At 52.6% G+C, this 22067-nt stretch overlaps 1 protein-coding gene across 2 annotated transcripts; it reads right to left on the bottom strand.

The window, feature by feature from the left end:
• Window positions 1–13578: 13578 nt before the first annotated feature.
• MYORG (myogenesis regulating glycosidase (putative)) lies at window positions 13579–20780 on the bottom strand. Of its 2 annotated transcripts, none has more exons than XM_062208047.1 (2): window positions 20663–20780; window positions 13579–17347 (listed from the first exon to the last, which is right to left on the bottom strand). In XM_062208047.1, exon 2 carries the CDS (start codon window positions 17272–17274, stop codon window positions 15139–15141), a length of 2136 nt encoding a protein of 711 aa, XP_062064031.1. In that variant the 5' UTR covers window positions 17275–17347; window positions 20663–20780; the 3' UTR covers window positions 13579–15138. The 2 variants fall into 2 exon arrangements, with proteins under 2 accessions (XP_062064031.1, XP_062064032.1); XM_062208048.1 differs by lacking the exon at window positions 20663–20780 and adding an exon at window positions 17468–17548.
• Between the last annotated feature and the right edge of the window lie 1287 nt (window positions 20781–22067).

Here is a 22067-nt window from a genome sequence, read left to right as displayed (position 1 = left end):
AGCTCCTCCTAGAACTTTACCAGCATAGTGCAATTGGACCTAATAGGCCCTGGGTGCACGCACAGTGGAGCAGATTCCCTTAAGCTGCCCACTGGGAAGAGGGCTGGGACCCACCAAACAAGGTTATGGAATAGCGGCAGGACTTTCCATGTGTGAATGCTGCTCTGCTTCCAAGGCATGCTTCCACAGTCCCTTGTTCAAGCGCACAAAATTCCCATCTTTATTCTACAGCCCATCTTTCACATACGGGCTAGTGTCTACCTTGCTACCTAACAGATGGACATTTGGGTTGCTCGCATGTTTAAACTATTGTGAATAATGCAGCTCTGAACATGGTGTACAAGTTTTCGTGTGGCTGTGTTTTCATTTCCTTGGATAAAATGCCTAGGCGTGGAATTGCAGTGGCATATGATAACTCTATGTTTAGCCTGTTGAGGAACTGCCAAACTGTTTTCCAAAGTGGCTGAACCTTTTATAGCCCCACCAACAATGCTTGAGGGTTCCAATATCTTCACGCCCTCACTTACATTTGTTATTATATCTTTTCTATTTTAGTCACCCTAGTGGGTGGGAAGCGATACCTCCTCATTGCATTCTTGATTTGCATTGCCCTGAGACCTAATGTTTTTGAACATATTTTCCATGTGTGTCTTGGCCACTTAACCACTTGTTTATCTTCTTTGGAGAAGTATCTATTTTTAAAAATTTTCTGGTCATTTCATTATGGCTTATAAGAGTTCTTTGTGTATTCCAGGTACAAGTCCCTTATCAGATGTATAATTTGCAAAAATTTGCTCTCATTCTGTGAACCACTTTTTTTTTTTTTAAGATTTATTTATTTATTTGAAAGGAAGAGTTACAGAGAGAGAGGGAGAAACAGAGACAGATCTTCCATTCACTAGTTCACTCCCCCAGATGGCTGCAACAGATACATCTGGACCAGGCCTAAGCCAGGAGCCAGGAATTCCTTCCTGGTCTCCCACCTGGGTGGCAGGAAGCTGGATCCAACGCTGAGCATCACAAGAGGCGGCTTAACTTGTGCCATGATGTCAACCCTTCTTTTGTCTTTCTTGATGGTGCCCTTTTAAGCCCTGAAGTTTGGGCCATCATTGTGTTGCAGCAGGTTAAGCCACCACATGCAGCCTCAGCATCCCATATGGACTCCGGTTTGAGTCCCAACTGCTCCACTTCCGACCCAGCTCTCTGCTGATGTGCCAGGGAAAGCAGCAGAGGATGGGCCAAATGCTTGGACTCCTGCCTCCCACATGGAAGACCCTGAGGAAGCTCTGGGCTCCTGACTTTGGCCCGGCCCAGCACTGACCACTGTGGCCATTTAGGGAGTGAACCAACAGATGGAATATCTCTCTCCCTCTCTCTGTCCCTCTGCCACCCCGTAACTCTGCCTTTCAAATAAATGAATAAATCTTTTTTTTTTTTTTTGACAGGCAGAGTGGACAGTGAGAGAGAGAGAGAGCCAGAGAGAAAGGTCTTCCTTTTTGCCGTTGGTTCACCTTCCAATGGCCGCTGCAGCTGGCGCACCGCGCTGATCCGAAGGCAGGAGCCAGGTGCTTCTCCTGGTCTCCCATGCGGGTGCAGGGCCCAAGCACTTGGGCCATCCTCCACTGCCTTCCTGGGCCATAGCAGAGAGCTGGCCTGGAAGAAGGGCAACCGGGACAGAATCTGGCGCCCCGACCGGGACTAGAACCCGGTGTGCCAGCGCCGCAAGGCGGAGGATTAGCCTGTTGAGCCACGGCGCCGGCCCATAAATAAATCTTTTTTAAAAAGCCCTGAGGTTTGTAATTTTAATTATATAAGTCAATTTTTTCCTTGTGTGGCTTCTGTGTTTTTTAAAAAAATTTATTTTATTATTTTATTTGACAGGCAGGGAGAGACAGAGAGAGTTCCCATCTACTGGCTCACTACTCAAATGACTGGGTCAGGCCAGGAATTCAATCCAGGTCTCCCATGTAGTTGTCAGGGACACAACTGCTTGAGCCATCACCTGCCTCTCGAGGTGCACATTAGTAGGAAGTTGAATTTGGGAACAGAGCTAGGACCCAAACCCAGGTAGTCTGTTATGGGATACACACTTCCCAACTAGCTTCTTAACTACTAGCCGTCACATTTAGGTCTATGGTCCATTTTGAATTAGTTTTGCATATGGTGTGAGGGAGGGAATCCAATTTCATACGTTTGCAGGTGCATATTAAGTTGTCTCAGCACCAGTTGTTGAGAAGGTGATTCTTTCCCCCACTGAATGGTCTCGGCACCCTTGTCAAAATTTATTTGACCATAAGCATCAGAGTTTATTTCTGGACTCTCAGTTGCGTTCCATTGAACTATATGTCTATCTTTTTTATGAATTTTTTAAAGAGTTATTTATTTATTTGAAAGTCAGAGTTAGCACAGAGAGAGGAGAGACAGAGAGAGAAAGGTCTTCCATCTGCTGGTTCACTTCCCAGTTGGCCGCAATGGCTGGAGCCGCATCAATCCAAAGCCAGGAGCCAAGAGCTTCTTCCAGGTCTCCCACAGGGTGCAGGGGCCCAATCATCCATTGGACCATCATCATTGCTTTCCCAGACCACAGCAGAGAGCTGGATCAGAAGTAGAACAGCCAGGTCTTGAACTGGCACCCATATGAGATGCTGACACTGCTGGCAGCAGCTTTACCAGCTGTGCCACAGTGCCGGCCCCTATATTTCTATCTTTATGCCAATACCACATTATCTCAATTACTATAGGTGTGTGGTACATTTTGAAATGGAGAAATTGTGAATCCTCCCACTTTATCCTTCTTGTTCAAGGTTACTTGGATATTCTGGGTCCCTTAAGTTCTCTTACAAATTTTAGCATTATTTTGCTAATTTATGCAAAGAACTTAACCAGGACTTTGACAGGTATTGCATTGAATCTGTAGATCAATATCAATATGGGGAGTATTGATCTTTGGTTTTTTTAGGAGTATTGATCTTAGCAAAAATGAGTCTTCCAGCCTATGACTGTGTCTTTCCATTTATTAAGTTGTCTTTAATTTCTTTCAATAATATAATTTTCAGTGTAGATGGCTTATACTTCTGTTAAATTTGTTCCTAAGTATTTTATTATTGTCATTGCTGTTGTAAATGGAGTTATTTTCTTTATTTCATTTTTGACCTATTCATAGCTAATGTACAGAAATATAGTTGAGGGGATGGCAATGTGGTGTAGTGGGTAAAGCCACTGCCTGTGATGCCGTCATCCCATACAGGTGCCAGTTTATGTCCTGGCTGCTCTACCTCTGATCCAGCTCTCTGCCAATGGCTTGGGAAAGCAGCAGAAGATGGTCAAAGTGCCTGGGCCCCTGCCACCCATGTGGGAGACAGAGAAGAATCTTCTGACTCCTGGCTTTAGCCTGGCCCAGCCCTGGCCATTGTGGCCAGCTGGGGAGTAAACCTGTGAATGGAAGATTTCTCTCTCTAATTCTGACTTTCAAATAAAATAAATATTTTTTAAAAGAAATACAATTAATTCTTATATATTTATCTTCTTTCTTGCAACACAGCTAAATGAATGATTTTTTTTACAGATATAACAATTGTGGGTTTTAAAAAAAAGATTTATTTATTTATTTGGTCCACTCACCAGTTGGCCTCTATAGCCAGGGCAGACTGACTAGGCTAAAGCCAGGAGCCAGGAGCTTCTTCAGGGTATTCCACGTGGGTTCAGGGGCCTAAGCACTCAAGCCATTCTCTACTGCTTTCCAAGGCATGTTAGCAGGGAGCTGGATCAGAAATGGAGCAGCTGGGACTCAAACTGGCACCCATATGCGATGCTGGCACTGCAGACAGCTGCTTAACCTGCTGCGCCACATGCCAGCCCCTGAATTAATTTATTAATCCTAATAGTGCTATTGTTGATTCTTTAGGACTTTCTTTTTTCTTTTATTTTATTTTTTGACAGGCAGAGTGGATAGTGAGAGAGAGAGACAGAGAGAAAGGTCTTCCTTTTTGCCATTGGTTCACCCTCCAATGGCCGCTGCGGCCGGCGCATCTTGCTGATCCGAAGCCAGGAGCCAGGTGCTTCTCCTGGTCTCCCATGCGGGTGCAGGGCCCAAGGACTTGGGCCATCCTCCACTACACTCCTGGGCCATAGCAGAGAGCTGGCCTGGAAGAAGGGCAACCAGGACAGAATCTGGCGCCCCGACCGGGACTAGAACCCGGTGTGCCAGCGCCGCAAGGCGGAGGATTAGCCTGTTAAGCCACGGCGCCGGCCTCTTTTTTCTTTTTTAAAGATATATTTAGTTGTTTCTGTCTCTATCTAACTCTGCCTGTCAAAAAAAAAAGATATATTTATTTGAAAAACAGAGTTACAGGTAGAGAAGGAGAGAGAGAAAGAGTGAGAGACAGAGAGCGAGAGACAGAGAGCAAGAGAGAGATCTTCCATCTGCTGGTTCACTACCAAAATGGCCTCAATGGCCAGGGTTAGGCCAGATGGAAGTCAGGAGCCTAGAACTCCATCGGGGTCTCCCACGTGGGTGCAGGGGCCTGAGTACTTGGGCCATCTTCCACTGCCTTCCCACATGTAATAACGGAGAGTTGGATCGAAAGTGGAGCACCCAGCATTGCAAGCAGGGGCTTAACCTGCTGTCCCACAGTACTGGCCCCCTTTTGCAGTTTGATGAAGTCAGTAGTAACATCTCCTCTTTCATTCCTGAATTTAATCTTTTCTTTTTTATTAGTGAGTATAAGCAGTCTTGCTGATTATATTAATGTTTTCAAAAAAACAATTTTTGGTCTTATTGATTTTCCCTATTGTTTTTCTGTTTTCTGTTTCTACTCTAGTCTTTTTTATTTCTTTTCCTCTGCTTGTTTTGGGTTTATTTTGCTCTTATTTTTATAGTTTCTCTTTTAAAGAAAATATTTATTTATTTGAAAGAGCTATGGGGGGGAGAGGGAAATGAGATCTGGGCATAGCGAGTAAAGCTGCCGCCTGCAATGCCGGAATCCCATATGGGTGCCGGTTTGAGTCCCAGCAGCTCCACTTCTGATCCAGCTCTCTGCTATGGCCTGGGAAAGCAGTGAAGGATGGTCCAGGTCTTTGGGCCCCTGAACCCACATGGGAAGCCCTGGAGGAGTTCCTGGTTCCTGGCTTCGGATTGGTGTACCTCCGGCCGTTGCGGCCAATTGGGGAGTGATCCAGCAGATGGAACACCTCTCTCTTTCTCTGCCTCTCCTTCTCTCTCTGTGTAACTCTTTCAAATACATAAAATAAATCTTTAAAAAAAAAAAAAAAAGAGAAAGAGAGAAAGAGGAAGCTCCCCTCTGCTGGTTCACTCTACAAATGTCTACAATAGCCAGGGCTGGGCAAGGCCAAAGCCAGAAGTTGGGAACTCAATCTGAGTCTCCCATGTGGGTGTCAGGGACTCAACTATTTGATGCCTCACCTGCTGACTTCCAGGGTGAGTATTAGCAGGAAGCTGGCTCAGGAACCCAGCCCCTCTTATGTGGGAAGTGGACATCTTAACTGCTTGTTCAAATGCCCACTCCTTCCTTCATTTAAAAGGCTGACTAGTAGTCCATTGCATATATATGCCACATTTTCTAAATTAATTTCATATCTTGGCCGTTGTGAATAATACTCAATAAATATGGAATACAGATATCTCTTTGACATGCTGATTTCAGTTCCTTGGATGTATACTCAGAAGTAATGTTGCTGATCATTTCATGGCTCTGTTTTTTTTTAAAGATTTATTTATTTATTTGAAAGTCAGAGTTACACAGAGAGAGAAGGAGAGGCAGGGAAGGGGGTCTTCCATCCTCTGGTTCACTCCCCAGATGGCCTCAATGGCCAGAGCTGCACTGATCTGAAGCCAGGAGCTGAAACACAGAGGAATCTGTGTCTCCTATGTGCATGCAGGGTCCTGAGGACTTGGGCCATCTTCTACTGCTTTCCCAGGCCATAGCAGAAAGCTAGATCGGGATAGGAGCAGCCAGGACTCGAACCGGCGCCCATATGGGATGCCGACACTGCAGGTGGCGGCTTTACCCACTATGCCACAGCACCAACCCCTATGGCTCTATTTTTAATGTTTTGAGGACCCTCCATTCTGTTTTCTATCTCATCTTCTTTTTTAATGTAGGCGTTCACAGCCGTAAATCTTCCTCCAACTAATGCTTTCACTGCCTCCCATAAGTTTTAGTGTATTTTCATTTCCATTCATCTCAAAGCATTTTCTAATTTCCCTTGTGATTTATTCTTTGACCGTTGGTTATTCAGGAATGTATTGTTTAAATTCCACACGCTTGTTAATGTCCCCCATTTCCTCTGTTATTGATTCCTAATTTCATTCCATTGTGACCAGGGAATACATTTTGTATGATTTCAATCCTTTTAAATGTATTGAGACTTGTTTTATGGAATAACAGATTGTCTGTTCCAGAAAATGTCCCACATGATCTTCAGAAGAGTGTGTATTCTGTTGTTACTCTTCAAATATACTATAGATATCTGTTAGCATTAGTTAGTTCTGTCTTCAGTTTTGACAGTTTGTACTCCATATTTTTTTTATTTGACAGGCAGAGTTAGACAGTGAGAGAGAGAGAGAAAGATCTTCCTTCCATTGGTTCACTCCCCAAATGGCCGCTACGGCCAGCGCTGTGCTGATCTGAAGCCAGGAGCCAAGGTGCTTCTTCCTGGTCTCCCACATGGGTGCAGGGGCCCAAGCACTTGGGCCATTCTCTACTGCCTTCCTGGGTCACAGCAAAGAGCTGGACTGGAAGAGGAGCAACCGGGACTAGAACCCAGTGCTCACATGGGATGCCGGTGCCACAGGCAGAGGATTAACCAAGTGAGCCACAGCGTCAGCCCCTGTACTCCCTATATTTTTAGTGTTTTTTTTTTGTTTGTTTCTAGTTTTATGCTAACCCTAGAGTTAAACTGAATCATAATTAGTAATAACTGAAGTTCATTTCAAATGTGTCAAATTGTAGGGGCTGGTGGTGTCAAGTTAAGCCTCTGCTTACAACACTGGCGTCCCATATGGGAGATCTGATTCCAGTCCCTATGTTCTTATTCTGATCCAGTTCCTGTGCCTGGGAAGGCAGTGGAAGAGGGCCTGAGTGAGAGACTCAGGTGGAATTCCTGGTTCCTGGCTTCAGCATGACCCAGGTCTGGCTGTTGCAGGCATTTGGGGAGTAAACCAGCAGATGGAAGATTCTCTCTCTCTCTCTCTCTCTCTCTCTCTCTCTCTGTCCTCCCTTCACCCTCTCTTTGTCTCTGGATCACTCTGTCTTTCAAATAAATAAATCTCTTTTTACAAGTGTGTCAAATGGCATATATGTGTTTATGCTGTTTAAAATCTTTCTTATTGTAAGGAGCCATCAAAGAAGGAGGTACCTAACTTTCTCTGAAGGGAGGAGAGAACTTCCACTTTGACTATGGCTTTGTCTAAATAATTTCAGAGTTTGTGGACTCAAAAGGCTTCCATAGACTGTCTGACTACCATGTCTGTCTCGTGACAAGAGCCTTGGGTGATCACTGACGTCATAAATAAGAATGTCAATTGTTAAGGGCCAGCGATGTGGAGCAACGGATTAACGCCCTGGCCTGAAGTGCCAGCATCCCATATGGGCACTGGTTCAAGACCTGGCTGCTCCACTTCCGATCCAGCTCTCTCTTATGGTCTGGGAAAGCAGTAGAAGATGGCCCAAATCCTTGGACCCCTGCACCCGCGTGGGAGACCCAGAAGAAGCTCCTGGTTCCTGGCTTCGGATTGGCGCAGCTCTGGCCATTGCAGCCATTTGGGGAGTGAACCAATGGAAGGAAGACCTCTCTCTCTACCTCTGCTTTCTCTGCGTGATTCTGACTTTCAAATAAATAAATAAATAAATCTTTTTAAAAAGTGTCAATTGTTAAATCAACAGCAAGAGTCACTGTGCACTGGCTCCCCATGTAGGACCTCTGTCCTTAATGAGTTGTACTGTGAGAATTAACGGTAAAACTTGTCTTCAAACAGTACTTTATACTTTGTGTGCCTGTGTGGGTGCAAACTGTTGAAATCTTTGCTTAGTATATACTAAGTAGATCTTCTGTATATAAAGATAATTTAAAATGAATCTTAATGAAGAATGGGATGGGAGAGGGAGTAGGAGGTGGGAGGGCAGGTATGGGGGAAGAACCGCTATAATCCAAAAGTTGTACTTATGAAATTTATATTTATTAAATAAAAGCTTTCTATAAAAAATAAAATGCACATTATCAAAAACTGCAATTTTTTTGCACAAAAATAAACCTGTGTTTTAGTTTCATTTTCTTTTTTTTTTAAACTTTTATTTAATGAATATAAATTTCCAAAGTACAACTTATGGATTACAATGGCTCCCCCCCCCCCCATAACTTCCCTCCCATCCGCAACCCTTAATTTCATTTTCAAAAAAATTTCTTATTGTATATCACTTTTTAAATAGAAAAATGTATTTCTTTCTTTTGATTTTTACTAAGAAGCCTACTTATACAAAAGCCACAATTTTTTTTTTTTTTTTTTTTTTTTATTTTTGACAGGCAGAGTGGACAGTGAGAGAGAGAGAGACAGAGAGAAAGGTCTTCCTTTGCCGTTGGTTCACCCTCTAATGGCCGCCGCGGTAGCGCGCTGCGGCCGGCACACCGCGCTGTTCCGATGGCAGGAGCCAGGTGCTTCTCCTGGTCTCCCATGGGGTGCAGAGCCCAAACACTTGGGCCATCCTCCACTGCACTCCCTGGCCACAGCAGAGAGCTGGCCTGGAAGAGGGGCAACCGGGACAGGATCGGTGCCCCGACCGGGACTAGAACCCGGTGTGCCGGCGCCGCAAGGCGGAGGATTAGCCTGTTGAGCCACGGCGCCGGCCCAAAAAGCACAATTTAATAAAATCATGTTTTTAAAAAAATTCATTTATTTATTTGAAACTCAAAGTTACACAGAGAGAGAGAAGGAGAGGCAGAGACAGAGAGAGGGGTCTTTCATCCGATGATTCACTCCCCAGATGACTACAATGGCTGGAGCTGCGCCGATCCAAAGGCAGGAGCCAGGAGCTTCTTCCAGGTCTCCCACGTGGGTGCAGGGGCCCAAGGACTTGGGCCTTCTTCCACTGCTTTCCCAGGCCATAGCAGAGAGCTGGATCAGAAGTGGAGCAGCCGGGACACAAACCGGCGCCCCTATAGGATGCCGGCACTGAAGGTGGCGGCTTTTCCTGCTACGTCACAGCGCCAGCCCCTAGCATCATGTTTTAACACAGATTGGAAGTTTCTCCATCCTTGAACAGGGGTCATAAAGTCCTCGTCTGGATTCTGTGCCGTGCCTGAAGAATGTGGGGTCCCAGATTGAAGAAGAAAATGAGATCTCAGCCCCGTATCTCTGTCCCTTCGTAGGTGAAGAGCATCTCCTCCTGGGAGCTTTTCCCAAAGACCACTCACCCGATTTCCCACCCACACCCAAAGAGGTGCCTCCTGGGTACCATGTGTTTCCCCCACTGCCACCTCCAATACCCAGAGTAAGGAAGCATCTAGCAGGTTTATTCCCACCGGGGTGCTGTTGAGTTCCCTGCTCCTAGATGCATGTAACAGAGGCTCTGGAAAACCAAATTTCCCTCCTGACTTCCAAAAACAATCACACTTCCAGTGAACTCAACACCTAAAGGAATGAAGTTTTGGGAGTCACAGTGGGAGGATTTCAAATAGGATTTCTGTGCAGAGCTGGGACCTCAGGTGAGGCCACTGCATTTGGAGAGTACAGGTTGCCCTCTGCAGCCACCTAGCCTTTGACCCCACCCACCTGTTCTGTCTTTTCTAGAAGAGGATGTGAAGACCGTGCCCAGCTCCCACTACTGCCCCCTTGAGGCTGGAGTACAGGTACCCAGGGAGACCTGCTCTCCATCTTTCCTTCCCATCCCCTCCAACCCCTTATCCTGCTTGGGATTGTGTCATAGGGAGTTCCCCACAGGACTCCCTGGGGAGCGGCAAGGGGCCTCGGCAGGGAAAGCAGCACAGGGACCCAGCACATGAGAGGCACAGCCTCGTGCTAAGCACTACACCGAGAGGCCCCCGGAACAGGGCTTCCTCTTCTTCTGTCTTTTCCCCAGGCTCCCCCAACCCTACCCAGAGCCACACTCAGGAGTAGCCCCAAGAGGCCATTCTCCCTTCGCCCAGACTGCTGGAAAGATCGTGGGCAAGATGAAGTAAGTGACCCGCCTTCAGATAAAAACAGCCTGTTCCTTGGGTGCTGGGGTGTGTACAGGATGGGCAGGGTATCAGCAGAAACCCCACCGGGTCAGACAATGGCAGGAAAGGAAACCGCGCCGTGGTTGTGGTTGCCACCGTGTTTTTCCTCAAGGCTGAGTCTAAGCAGACTCCTGGCAGGGATGGTGGTACAGCTGTTCCCAGAACAGAAGGTAATATTTCTTCAGACACTTTTCAGAATCTGCCTGTGTGTATGTGAAACCGCGACAGAGGTGTGAGAAGGAGCCAGATTTAAGCAGCCTTGGATGCCAGAGCTTGGATTTTTTTTTTTTTCCCCAAGTGACATGATTACGTTTCAGAAATATTTCTTTGGCTGCTGTGTGGATTGAAGGGTCCAGGAGTGGAAACATTTAGGAGACCACTGCGGTGATCCAGTCTCGAATTGGCGGGGTCTGATGTGGGGGTCGAGAGAGCGACATTTGCCTTGGGCTCGGAGCTTGGTGAGGAGCAGCAGCTGAAGTCTTGCCGTGGAGCCAGAGCCAGGGTCGGGGACACCTTACCTAGATCCTGGGAAACAAGGGCAAACTCCCTCCCAGGAATCCGTGTGTTGGGCTCCGAGAGCAGGCTTGGCTAGGACTCAGACCACTCAGACGGTGCTGGAAGGGGAACGGAGGCAGGCTCTCTGGAGCACAGTCACAGAATGGGGGCCTAGGCGCCAGTCCCAGGTTTCTGGCAGTGTCCACTCAGTCCCTCCCCCTGACCTGAGGGGGAAGGGAGTTCCTCATTCCTGCCTATCGAGCCACCCCCGCCCCTCCGTCTCAGGGGTAGGGGACACCAATTCTTGACAAAGCTGCTGTGAGCTCCGTGGAGGAGGAAAAGGCAGATGTCCAAGTAGAGAGAGAAGTAAACCCAGAACACCCAAGCTGTGCTGGCAGGGCTGGGGGCAAGAGAGGACTGGAAGGGGCAGAGTTCCTGACTCCCTAGAGAACAGGCGTAGGGATGACTTGCGGCCCTTTCTCCAAGACCCTGCTCTTTTTTTCTTTTTTTTTTTTTTTTTTTTACAGGCAGAGTGGATAGTGAGAGAGAGAGAGACAGAGAGAAAGGTCTTCCTTTGCCGTTGGTTCACCCTCCAATGGCCGCCGAGGCCGGCGCACCGCGCTGATCCGAAGCCAGGAGCCTGGTCTCCCATGGGGTGCAGGGCCCAAGCACTTGGGCCATCCTCCACTGCACTCCTGGGCCACAGCAGAGAGCTGGCCTGGAAGAGGGGCAACCGGGACAGAATCCAGCGCCCTGACCGGGACTAGAACCCGGTGTGCCGGCGCCACAAGGTGGAGGATTAGCCTATTGAGCCACAGCGCCAGCCGGCCCTGCTCTTTGTAGTGGATCCTGACCCCTCCGGTCTCCCCTCCCCAGTGTTTTGACCCTCTCCCTTGGTGCAGAACATTTTTTGGGGCCTAAAATCAGTACGCTGGGCATAAGCTTCAGCGACATGCATTGCAGCTGGCTCCCATTCTTGGAAGTACACAGGCTGGAGCTGGGCTGTGCCATGCACTGTCGGGTCTGAGCCTAAAGAGGACTCTGAGGCTCTGGCCCAACCTCGTTTACTAATTTTTATGTCTCCTCTGGCTGATGCCACCCTCTGTCAGCCTCAGTTTGCTCATTTGTGTATTTGTGATGAATGGGGTCAAAGGCCAAGCCAGAGTGAAAACCAGAGCCCAAGACAGAGGCTAGTTTTCTGGAATCTGGCAGAAAGAGGCACCGCACCCCTGTCCCTGCCCCAGGACACAGTGGCTACTCAGTGAGCATGGTGCACAGTGTCCGCTTCCCATCCAGGCTGAAAGACGCCCCCTGGCTGCCCTCAATGCCTTCCTAAGGGGGACTCCTCCTCCAGGGTGCCCTCACAGATTACTTTCTTCCTACCCATTCCTTCTCAGCCAGCTCATACTCTTGGTCCAGAGCTGTCCAACAGAACTTTTGGCAACTGTGGAAATGTTCTATAATCTGCTCTGCACGGCCCAATATCTTAACCATTGATCACATATGGCTTTAGAACATTTGAAATGTGGCCAGTGTGCCTAGAGAACTGAATTTTAAATTTTAATGAATTTTTAAAATTATTTATTTGAAAGGCAGAGAGAGGGGAGAGAGAGAGAGAGAGAGAGAGCGAGTGCTTGCTCTTCCACCTGCTGGCTCACTCCCATGGGGGTATGGGGTAAGCTACTGCTTGGGACACCTGCATCCCATATTGGAGTGCCTGGGTTTCAGTCCAAGCTCTACTCCCCATTTCAGCTTCCTGCCAATGCAACCCTGGGAGGCAGCAGGTGATGGCTCAAGTCCATGGGTCCCTGCCACCTATGTGGCAGACCTAGATTGAGTTTGAGGCTCCTGGCTTTGGCCTGACTCTGTCACAACTCTTGTGAGCATCTGGAGAGTGAGCCAGCAGATGAAAGATGAAAGATGATGTGCTCTTTCTGCCTTGCAAATAAATAAATAAGAAAGAAACCACACATGGCTAGTGGTTATCATATTGGACAGTTCAGGTTCTAGCCAAAGCTTTTCTCTCTTTATTCTTTGTTTACAAGAGTTACTTGGAACGACCTCTCGCGGAATATTTACTCCTTGCCAGCTCTTGGGTAAGTGCTTTACAGACACATCTCAATGGATCAGAAGTTTCATTTTTTCAGATTAAACGTTTGCTTATTTATTTGAAAGGCAGAGTCACAGGGGATGGGGAGAGAGCGAGTTTCCATATGCTGGTTCATTCCCCAAATGGCCACAACTTCTGGGGCTGCGCCAGGCCCAGTCCTGGGTCCCAGATTGGTGGGAGGGGCCCAAGCACTTGGGCCATCTTCTGCTGCTTTCCCAGTTGCATTAGCAGGGAGCTGGATTGGGAGTTGAGCAGCCAGAACTTGAACTGGTGCTTGTCTGCGATACCAGCATCCTAGGCAGCAGCTTAATCCACAGTGAGAAGCTCCATTGTAAAGATTTAAGTAAACTGACTGCAAGCCGCATAAAAAGCCAGAGGGCCACTCGAGTATAGGTCTTGTCTCCATCATTTAGAGAACGTTCCAGCCTGGGCATCCTTCTCTAGTTCACCCCCCACAGATGGGTGCCAGGGCCTGCTGAGCCTCATCAGCCAGCAGCGACTGGCAGATGGGAGACAGTCCTGCTGAAAAGAGAAACTATCTCTCTATACTCTCCATCTCCCAGGGGACCCAGAATCCTGGTTCCACCTTCAGGCACCTCTCCCCTTGCCTTTCTCCTGGGCCAAGGTGTCCTTTAGGTCAGAACCCAGAGCTCAGCTGGGTGCTCCATGAGAAGTCCAGGAGAAGCCTGTCGTGCTGGAAGCTGGGGTCTGAAAGAATCTTTGCTTTTACACAGGAAAACAACGGTATTATAATAGCTAGCTTTTATTGAGCACCTACTCTGTGCCAGGCACTTTACATACACTTGTGCTTCTAAGTCTCACACAGTCTCGGAGGTAGGCATGATCATCACCATTGTCCATATGTGGAAATGGAGGCTCAGCAAAGGTTAAGCAGCTTGTTCGAGTTCACACAGTTTGTAGAGGAAGTCTAGAATCAGCACTCGGGATTGGCATCTGTGAGGACCTGGAAGCTTCCACTGGGCATTTTCCACACTGAGAGGATAAAGGGGGTAGAAGGGCGGGCAAGGGGGCACATGCTGTAGCAGTGAGGGACTGGGTCTGCTGTCAGAGCGCCGCCCCATCTTCCCCCTGCCCAGCCCCTGGCCCGGCAAGCCTCTTCTTCCCCTAGACTGTGCTTCAAAGGCAGGCAAAACTCACTCTGGCTGAGGCTGCTCTTAGGGAAACGGCTGGGATGAAAGGCCCTACCCTGTGTGTGTATTGGCAGGTGCCGGTGCGTGCGTGTAGCTCTTGCACCAAAGGAAAACGACTCCCTTCTCGGCCACACCCCCGCCACGTGTGCAGGGAGCCGGGCAGCTGGAACTCTTGAAAGGGCTGTTTACTTCCTCCCAGAGTTTCTGCAGGAAAACCACCTGGCAGGGAGCAGGCTCAGCAATCAGGCCTCAAATTGGCTCCCTGCGCTCTGCCTCCAGGCTTATCCAGCCTCAGGGAGGCTGTGTTCCTTCTGCAGATTGGGGAACCCACTGTGCGACCCCCGCCTTCCTGACACACAGACACAGTCACGCATGCACGCGTGCACACACACACCCATGCAGGTTCTCGATTAAGGCACCAAGTCTGGCCTGCCTGGCCTGCCAGTCCATGCCCACCAGGCACAGCAGCAGGGCCTGGGCCAAGCTCATCTGTGTACACAGCTGGGTTAGTGTAATGTTAGGAGCTGCTTCACAAACAGGGGACAAAGACAGCGGCTCCAGACTAAGCCCAGGCCTCCTGCTCCCTGGGAACGCTCCCCCACCCCCACCCCTTCAGTTGGCCAAACACCTGTACCCCTTCTCCGCAGCTGGAGGGAGATGGGGTCAGCTGTGCTTCAGGGCCCTGCTGGGAGCTCAGAGCCTGGCTTCACAGTAACCTTTACTTTCTAAGCATGACCTTGTCTATTTTGGGGACCTCAAAGAGGATCAAGTCCCCACCGCAGAAGGCCCAAGGTGGCCACAAAGGCCACGATGGAGGGAGAGGTTCCTCTTTGTGCTTTAAAAAGCGGGTCACCTGTAACCAGAAGAGCGCTGACCTTTTTCCCCTGGCGAGCTCTCTAGTGCCCACCCCCGGGGGAGGAGGAGTGAGGCTGCAGGGCCAGGGGCTGTTAGGATTGCACACTGGGCCAGCAGCCCCTCTCCTGGGCCCCATCCAACAGTGGCTAGCTGGCGTGTTTAAGTCAGCACCCCCTTAGCGGGTGGCACAGAGGTGGGGGACTTCCCAGAGCTACACGGTGAGGGCGCGGAGGAGAGAAGGACTGTCTGAAGACTGGGGTTGGGGCGCTGGGGTTCGTGGGCCCTGGGCCAGGGTCAGGACGCCCAGGTGAAGTAGGCGATCTCGTCCAGGTCGACCGGGTAATCGGTGAGCAGCACGGGCGTCTTATCGAAAAGCTCACCCTTGTAACTGCGCCACTTGCCCGCGGGCAGGTAGACGTCGCGTTCCTGCTTGCCCGGCTCCAGCACGGGCGCCACGAGCAGCGTGTCCCCGATCAGGAACTGCGAGTCGATGCGGTGCGCGGTCTCGTCGCCCGGCGCGATCCACCACAGGGGGCGCACGATGGGGTCGCCCGTGTCGGTGATCTCCCCGGCAAGCTCCAGCAGCAGCGGCGCCACCAGCGAGGCCCGCAGCGCGGCGAACTTGTGTGCGATGGCCACCACTTCGGCGTCGTACTGCCAGGGCGGGATGGAGAACTGCATGGCCGGCATGAAGGCGGCCACCTCCAGCCAGCGCACGTAGAGCTCGCGCTCGGGCACTGGGCCGCCGCCCGCCGTGCGCTCGGGCACCGCGTTGCCGCCCACCATGTCCGGCAGGATGAACGGGTAGCCCAGCATGCTGAGGGTGAGCACGGCGGGGATGAGCGAGTGCAGCCCCAGGTCGTAGCCCCACACGGAGTCGCGGTCCACCAGGCGGAAGAAGCACGAGATGTTCTGCGACTGGTAGCCCACGCGCACCTCGGCCAGCGAGAAGAAGGGCAGCGCCATTTCGGTGTAGCGCCGGCTCCAGACGCTGGGGTCGGGCAGCTGCCTGTAGGTGCTGAAGTCCCGCGGCAGGTAGCTGACCTCTCCCGCGTCGAACTTGAAGGAGGCCACGGCGTAACGCGAGCGCAGCCGCCGCAGGTGTCCCTGGAACCAGTCCCGGGCCTCCGGGCGCGTGAAGTCCAGCACCGCGCCGATGCCGTTCCACCAGCGCACCAGCGCGGGCAGCCGGCCCGTGGGCTCGCGCACGAACAGCTCGCGCTCCACGCCCTCGCCGAAGCGCGACGAATTGTAGTTGACGAACGGGTGCACCCAGAGCGTGACGCGGAAGCCGGCGTCGGCAAGGCGGCGGAACATGTCGCTGGCGTTGGGGAACTTGGCCTCGTCGAAGTCGAAGTCGCCGTAGGCAGGTGTGTACATGTCGTCGATTTCCAGGTGGCTGCTGTTGAAGCGGTGCTGGCGGATCTGCTGGGCGAACCGCAGCACCTTGTCTTGGTCCACGGCGCGCCCGTAAAGGGCCCACGTGGACCAGATCGGGTCTCGGAAGGCCTCGGGCGCGGGCACCCTGGAAGGCTTGTTGAAGTAGCGCCGCACCATGTACTTGTGGATGGAGGTGACGTCTGAGCCCACGCACACGCGGTAGCTGAGCTCTGGCGCCGCAGGGCGGCCGGCGGGTGGCTTGTAGGGCGTGTCGTGGTAGCGGGCCTGCAGCCGCAACGACCGCTCCGTGCTGTTCCAGCCCAGGTGGAAGGGCACTGAGTCATTGACTTTGATGGCGGCCGCTCGTGACGATAACCAGTAGCGCTCCAGGATGCCCCCGAAGGCGGCGTCGGAGGAATAGACGTCGCTGGTGACAAAGGGCTGCGGCTCCAGCTGGCCCTCCAGGCGAATGGGCCAGTGCTGCGTCCTCATCTCCGCGCCGCCGTACCAATACGCTGGGGCGTCGCCCAGGAACATGGCGTGCTCCACGGCGCGCCCCGGCGCCGCCTCCTCCCAGCGCACGCGGTAGCACATGACGGTGTCCTTGGGCCGCACGGTCTGGATGAAGAAGTGCAGGGGGCGCCCGTCGGCGGTGCGTGAGCAGCCCAGCACGGCGCCGTCGCGGCTGCAGGAGTCCAGGTCCAGCGCGCCGGAGCGGAAGGCCAGGCGGAAGACTTGCTCGCCCTTCTGGTTGCGGATGGAGAAGCCGGCGCGGTTGAGGTCCAGCAGCTCGGTGCGCAGACGTTCGGCTTTGCGGAGGGAGGCACTGTAGTAGCACCAGGCCACCACGGCGGCCAGCACCAGCAGCAGCCCCAGAGCCGCCGAGCACAGCAGCGGCCGCAGCTCTTTGGACGGCTTGGGCTTGGCAGGGGTGAAGTTGTCCGGGAGGAAGGTGTACATGGCTGCCACCTCAGTGTTGTTGGGGTCTGCGTGGAAACCAGGGCGGCGGCGGGGATAGGCCTGGCTTTTCTCCCCAGGGTTCCGGGGCATGGGTCCCCAGCTAAGGAGCTGGCGGACGGTGGCGCCGCTCAGCCATGCCCGTCTGAACCTGGCCTCCCCGGGTCTGAAAGAGGGGAGAGAGACATTCAACTGAGCTTTCTCATTTCATCATCCTTCCATTTGGGGCAGCATCGTAGAGGGAGTGGGTCCTTTGGGCTTGAGGAGTGGCAAAGGTGACTCTTACCAGGACGGGCTCTCTCTGCCTTACATCCTTTCTCATGGGCCCAAATGCTTGCCAACGTGACTGGGGAGCAGCGTGTAAGTAGAAGATGGCATGCACCCCCATTTTTCTGGTGGAGAAACAAACCCAGGAGCACAGATTACTCTGTCTGGCCTCCTTGGATCACACATGGGTGTGGCTGGGGTTGGAGAAGGAAGGACCTGAGAGGGCCTCATGGACGTAAGGCCATGGTCCAAGAGGGACTATGGTCCTGCCAGCAACTAGGGACTTCCATCCATCAAGGCTGAAGGCTAAGGAGGAGGAGAGGACGAAGAGCTCAGGCAGAGGGTAGGGGAGGAGGGAAGGGAGGACAGCCCAGGCGTGGAATTTGATGAGTCAGAAAGCACATGTGAGCTGCAGGTTCAAGAAGACACCCACACCAAGCTCAATCCCAGAGCCGGATCTGGAGAGAGGCAGGTTGGGGTCAAAGGTTAGGGCCGGGGTCAGGATCCTGGCATGGATGGCTGGTGGCTTATCAGGTCTGCCCCCTCTTTGCTCTGGGCATCCACCCCTGAGTCTGTTTCCCTGGCCACCTTCTTGCTCTGCTCCTAGCACCACCTCTGTGGGGCAGCTACCTCCCAGCTCTGGCTCTGTCACTCACCCACTGCTCTAGTTGAGGTGCTGTCTGTTCCCTGTATCATTGTAGCACTTCCGAGAGGCCTCCCTGCACCCAGCCTTTCTCTTCAGTGCCTTCTGCCACCATCGTAATCCTTTTGAGGCACTTAACAGATCGCACCCATCCCTAGCTTCTAGAGCTGTTCGTGACCCTCACAGTGAAATTCGGATGGGTGAGTTTCTCAGTGGAGGCTCAAGGCATGATGTGGTCTCAGCTTCTTTCCGATTCCATGTCCAGCCAGATCTATCCTATCAGTGCTTCTCCCAGTGAAAATTCTTCAAGCCACCTGCCCCAGGAGATTCACCCACCCAGGTTGGGCTAGGGCCTCTCCTCCACCTACCAGGTCTCTGTGGATCAGACAGCCACCACTACACACATAAACTCACACACTGTTTGCTAAACATGCAGGACGACTTCAGGGGAAACAAGGGCTGGGGGAAGGTGTGTGTCCCAGGCTGCTGCTCAGAGCCACTGAACTTTCCCCGTCCCAGCCTCCCAGCCTTCAGGGCAGAGTCCAACAAAGAAACAGCACCAGCCTGGTGCACATGCAGGCATACACACTGCCAGCCAGCTAGCTGCCTAACTGCTCCAGCTGGGAGAAGACAGGGAGCCTGGCAGAGTAATTAGCTTCCTCCCAGGTGCCGGTGTCTGTAAGTCCTTGGCAACTTCCAAGGAGATGCTGGATGGAAGTGCTGCGTGCTGTCACTTCCCCCACCTCTCCTATTCCAAGTGCAGATCAGAACGTTGACCCTAGATATTAATAGAGTCCCCTCTCCACCTTATACCCTGACCCAAGATACTACTTAAGATTTATTTATTTATTTGAAAGATGGAGAGACAGAGAGAGACCTTTCATCTGCTGGTTCACTCCCCAAATGGCCTCAATGGCCAGGGCTGGGCCAGGCTGAAGCCAGGAGAAGCCAGGAACTCTATCCGGGTCTCCCAAGTGGATGGTAGGGGCCCAAGAACTTGGGCCATCTTCCACTGTTTTCCTAGGCACATTAGCAGGAAGCTGGGTTGGAAGTGGAGCAGCCAGGACTCAAACAGGCAGGTGGAGATTTAACCCACTGGACCACAACTGCCACTCCCCAGGGCCTTATCCTTAGTGCTCCCTCCCTCCCACTACCTAAGTTTTCAGTCCCAGTGTATCTGAGACAACTTCTATCCAATTCCTCTCAGCCCATATCACCTCGCTTTCCTCCCACTTCCTGCAGGTACAAGTTAGAAAAGCCTTCCTAGAAAATGTAGGCAGTAGCCCTTCGCTGATGCCCTCATGCTGAGCAGAATCCGAAGATGAAGTGGCCTTAGGCAATCCAGGCCCATTCCAGACACAGAGGAATAAAGGGAGCGAGACCATATCCAGAGAGGACACGGCCCCCTTGTTCTCAGCTTTCCTATTGTCAGCCTGTCGCTCCATCACTCCCAGAGGCATGGGGAGTCCACCACAGTGGCCTCAGATGCCCTTTCCAACACTTTGGTCCTGAGAATCTTAACTTTCCAGGATTCCAAGATTCTTTGGTGAAGGACAAGGCCCACCTCTCCCCCATTCCCCAAAGGACTGAGCATCCATTCTGTGGGGGGCACGCGGCTGGTCTCCTAAATGCCAGCACACTGTCCAGCCCTGGCAGCCATGTGCAGGAGCAGACACAGCCACAGTGTCTATTCTACAGAGGAGGAAACGGTGGCCCAAACAAAAGGAAACCTGTCTGAAGTCACACACACACCCCGGGGCCTGGATCCAAAATCCTGCCTCAGTGCTACACCGGCTAAGTGTCGGGAGAGGCGAGCTAACGTTCTGAGCTGGCTGCGCGAATACAGGGGCAGCAGGGAGCTGTGTGGCCGAGAGCTCTCGGTCAGATGGGCATGGGTGGAGTGAGGCCTGTCTTTGTGAGGGCTGGTGCTGCTGCTGGCTCAGGACAGACCAGAAAGGCCTCTTGGGAGTGGGAAAGAGGCCATTTTAATGGCATCTAGTACCATAGGGAAGGAACTCAGAGGTTGTGTGTTGGCAGTGGCTCTAGAGACCCCTGTAATCTACCGCCTCCGCCATCTGACCAAACAAGATGATAATGTGAGCAGGTGAGGTCTGCAGGGCGGAACTCCTCGCGGAGCCTCCTCCCCCCTGGACACTCGACCTCAGTCTTGGCTGCCAGCCCCTAGTCTGGTCTGAGGGTGAGGGCCTGGCCCAGCTCAACTGAGGGGAGGCCATTCCAAGCACAGTCAGTTTGTGGGACACAGTTCGCAGGGGGAGGGGGTAGAAATGTCAAAGGCAACTCGATCCGGTCCGTCTCCCTCCCCTGCGACGGGATCCGTGGGGATCGAGTGACTGCGCCTACACAGCCGGGAATACTCCGCCCTCGGCGCCCCGCCCGACTGCCACACCGTGCGCGGGGACAGACTGAGGTCAAGGGACCTGTCGCCCGCTGGGAACCGCGGCCCAGGTGTCCAAGCTCGCTCTACCCACTAATCGGCAGGAGCGAAAGTTCAGGGATCGTGCTCCCTCAGCAGCTCCCCCCTCCCCAGGTCCTCCCGTTGGGCTCACTCACAGACAGCAGGGACGCCCCGTCAGAAGTGCGGGTGCAGGGAGCCTCCCGCAGATCCCCTTTGGTGAGAGCGGGAGTTGGGCGGCCACCGCGCCTTGCGGGGCGCTGCCTGGCTCCGCACGGCGGAGCCCCTCCTCGGCCCCGCCCCTGGCTTACTTGGCCACGCCCCAGCCGTCCAGTCTGCCCTCAGCCCCGCCCCTGGCGGCCAACCCCTCCCCATGTGTCATCACGCGGACCTGAGACCCCGCCCTGAGCCCGCCGCCCTCCCGCTGCTCTCGGCCCTGCCCCTGGCATCTCAGGCCCGCCTCCAGCTCCGTGCCTCCCAGCTGGGAAATGTAGTTCTGGGGGAAGCAGCAGCTGCACCAAGTCGGGATTCTTGCAAGTCCGAGCTAGGCTGGGGTGTGTGAGAGAGAGAGCGCAGCAGGGTAAAGCCGCAAAGGCCTCTCTTCTTTTGCAAGTTTGGTCAGGTGGAGGCCTTAACTGTGCGACCCTTTTGCGAGCCCCTCCGCTGGGATAGGGGTAGTGGAATTCAGGGAGGATCTCAGCGCCCAAGGCGGGCAGCACCTGCAGCTCTAACCAGTCCCTTAAGCTGTGGGTTCCCCCTGGACAGGACAGCATAGCATGAGAACAGGAACAGGATTCTGCACCCCCCCCCCCCCCCCAGTTCCCAGTTATCTACAGGGTCCAGCCCCTCCTGGAGTGCCGGGTTACTCATAAACCTAGTGCTGCCAAGAGGTGGTCGTGCTCCACTGCACTTCTTCCTCATGGGGGAGCCGGGGGTGGCCCATGACTCTGAGGTTTTACATATTTGATGAAGAAAGAAAGAAAAAAAAAACCTGAATATTCCAGAACAAAGCTTTGTTTTGCAATTTTAAATTTTTGAGTCATGAGAGCCTCCAAAATTGTTTTGGGCCCCTTCAGCGGGGGGGGGGGGGGGGTGGGCAGCAAGGGTTCTGAACACAGTCTTTGGGGGTCGCTGAGAACACAGATCTAGAGATTCGGGTGTAGGGAAATGGCTTTGACTGTGGAAGGGAGGGCTCTGGGCCCCCTGAGACAGGGGAAGGCACTGGGGACATACTGGGGGCATGTCAGCCAGAGGGTCCTCTCAGAGTGGGAAGTAGGTGCATCCTCCCTGCGTGCCCAGGTGGGCTCTGAGCGGAGGCAGGACGACGTGAGCTGGATGTAGGATTGCTGTTGGGTGTCGGGAGGGCACCCAGGGAAGCAGTGCGCTGATGGGAATAGGCAGGGTGATTTGGAGAAACTGCTTCTCAGTCAAGGCGGCTTTGCCAGGGGCCTCAGCAACTGGCCCTTCATGTCCAGATGCGGCTGGGTAAGGACACCGGAGGCTGCCTTTGGGGGTAAAGAGTTTATTTGTTGCTCTTCCCCCCGTGGCCTGGCCAGCCCAGGC

This window comes from Lepus europaeus, chromosome 12, assembly GCF_033115175.1.
Source record: "Lepus europaeus isolate LE1 chromosome 12, mLepTim1.pri, whole genome shotgun sequence".
Taxonomy (NCBI): domain Eukaryota; kingdom Metazoa; phylum Chordata; class Mammalia; order Lagomorpha; family Leporidae; genus Lepus; species Lepus europaeus.
Note: the sequence above shows the minus strand (reverse complement) of the source record. Positions and strands in the feature narration are given on the sequence as shown.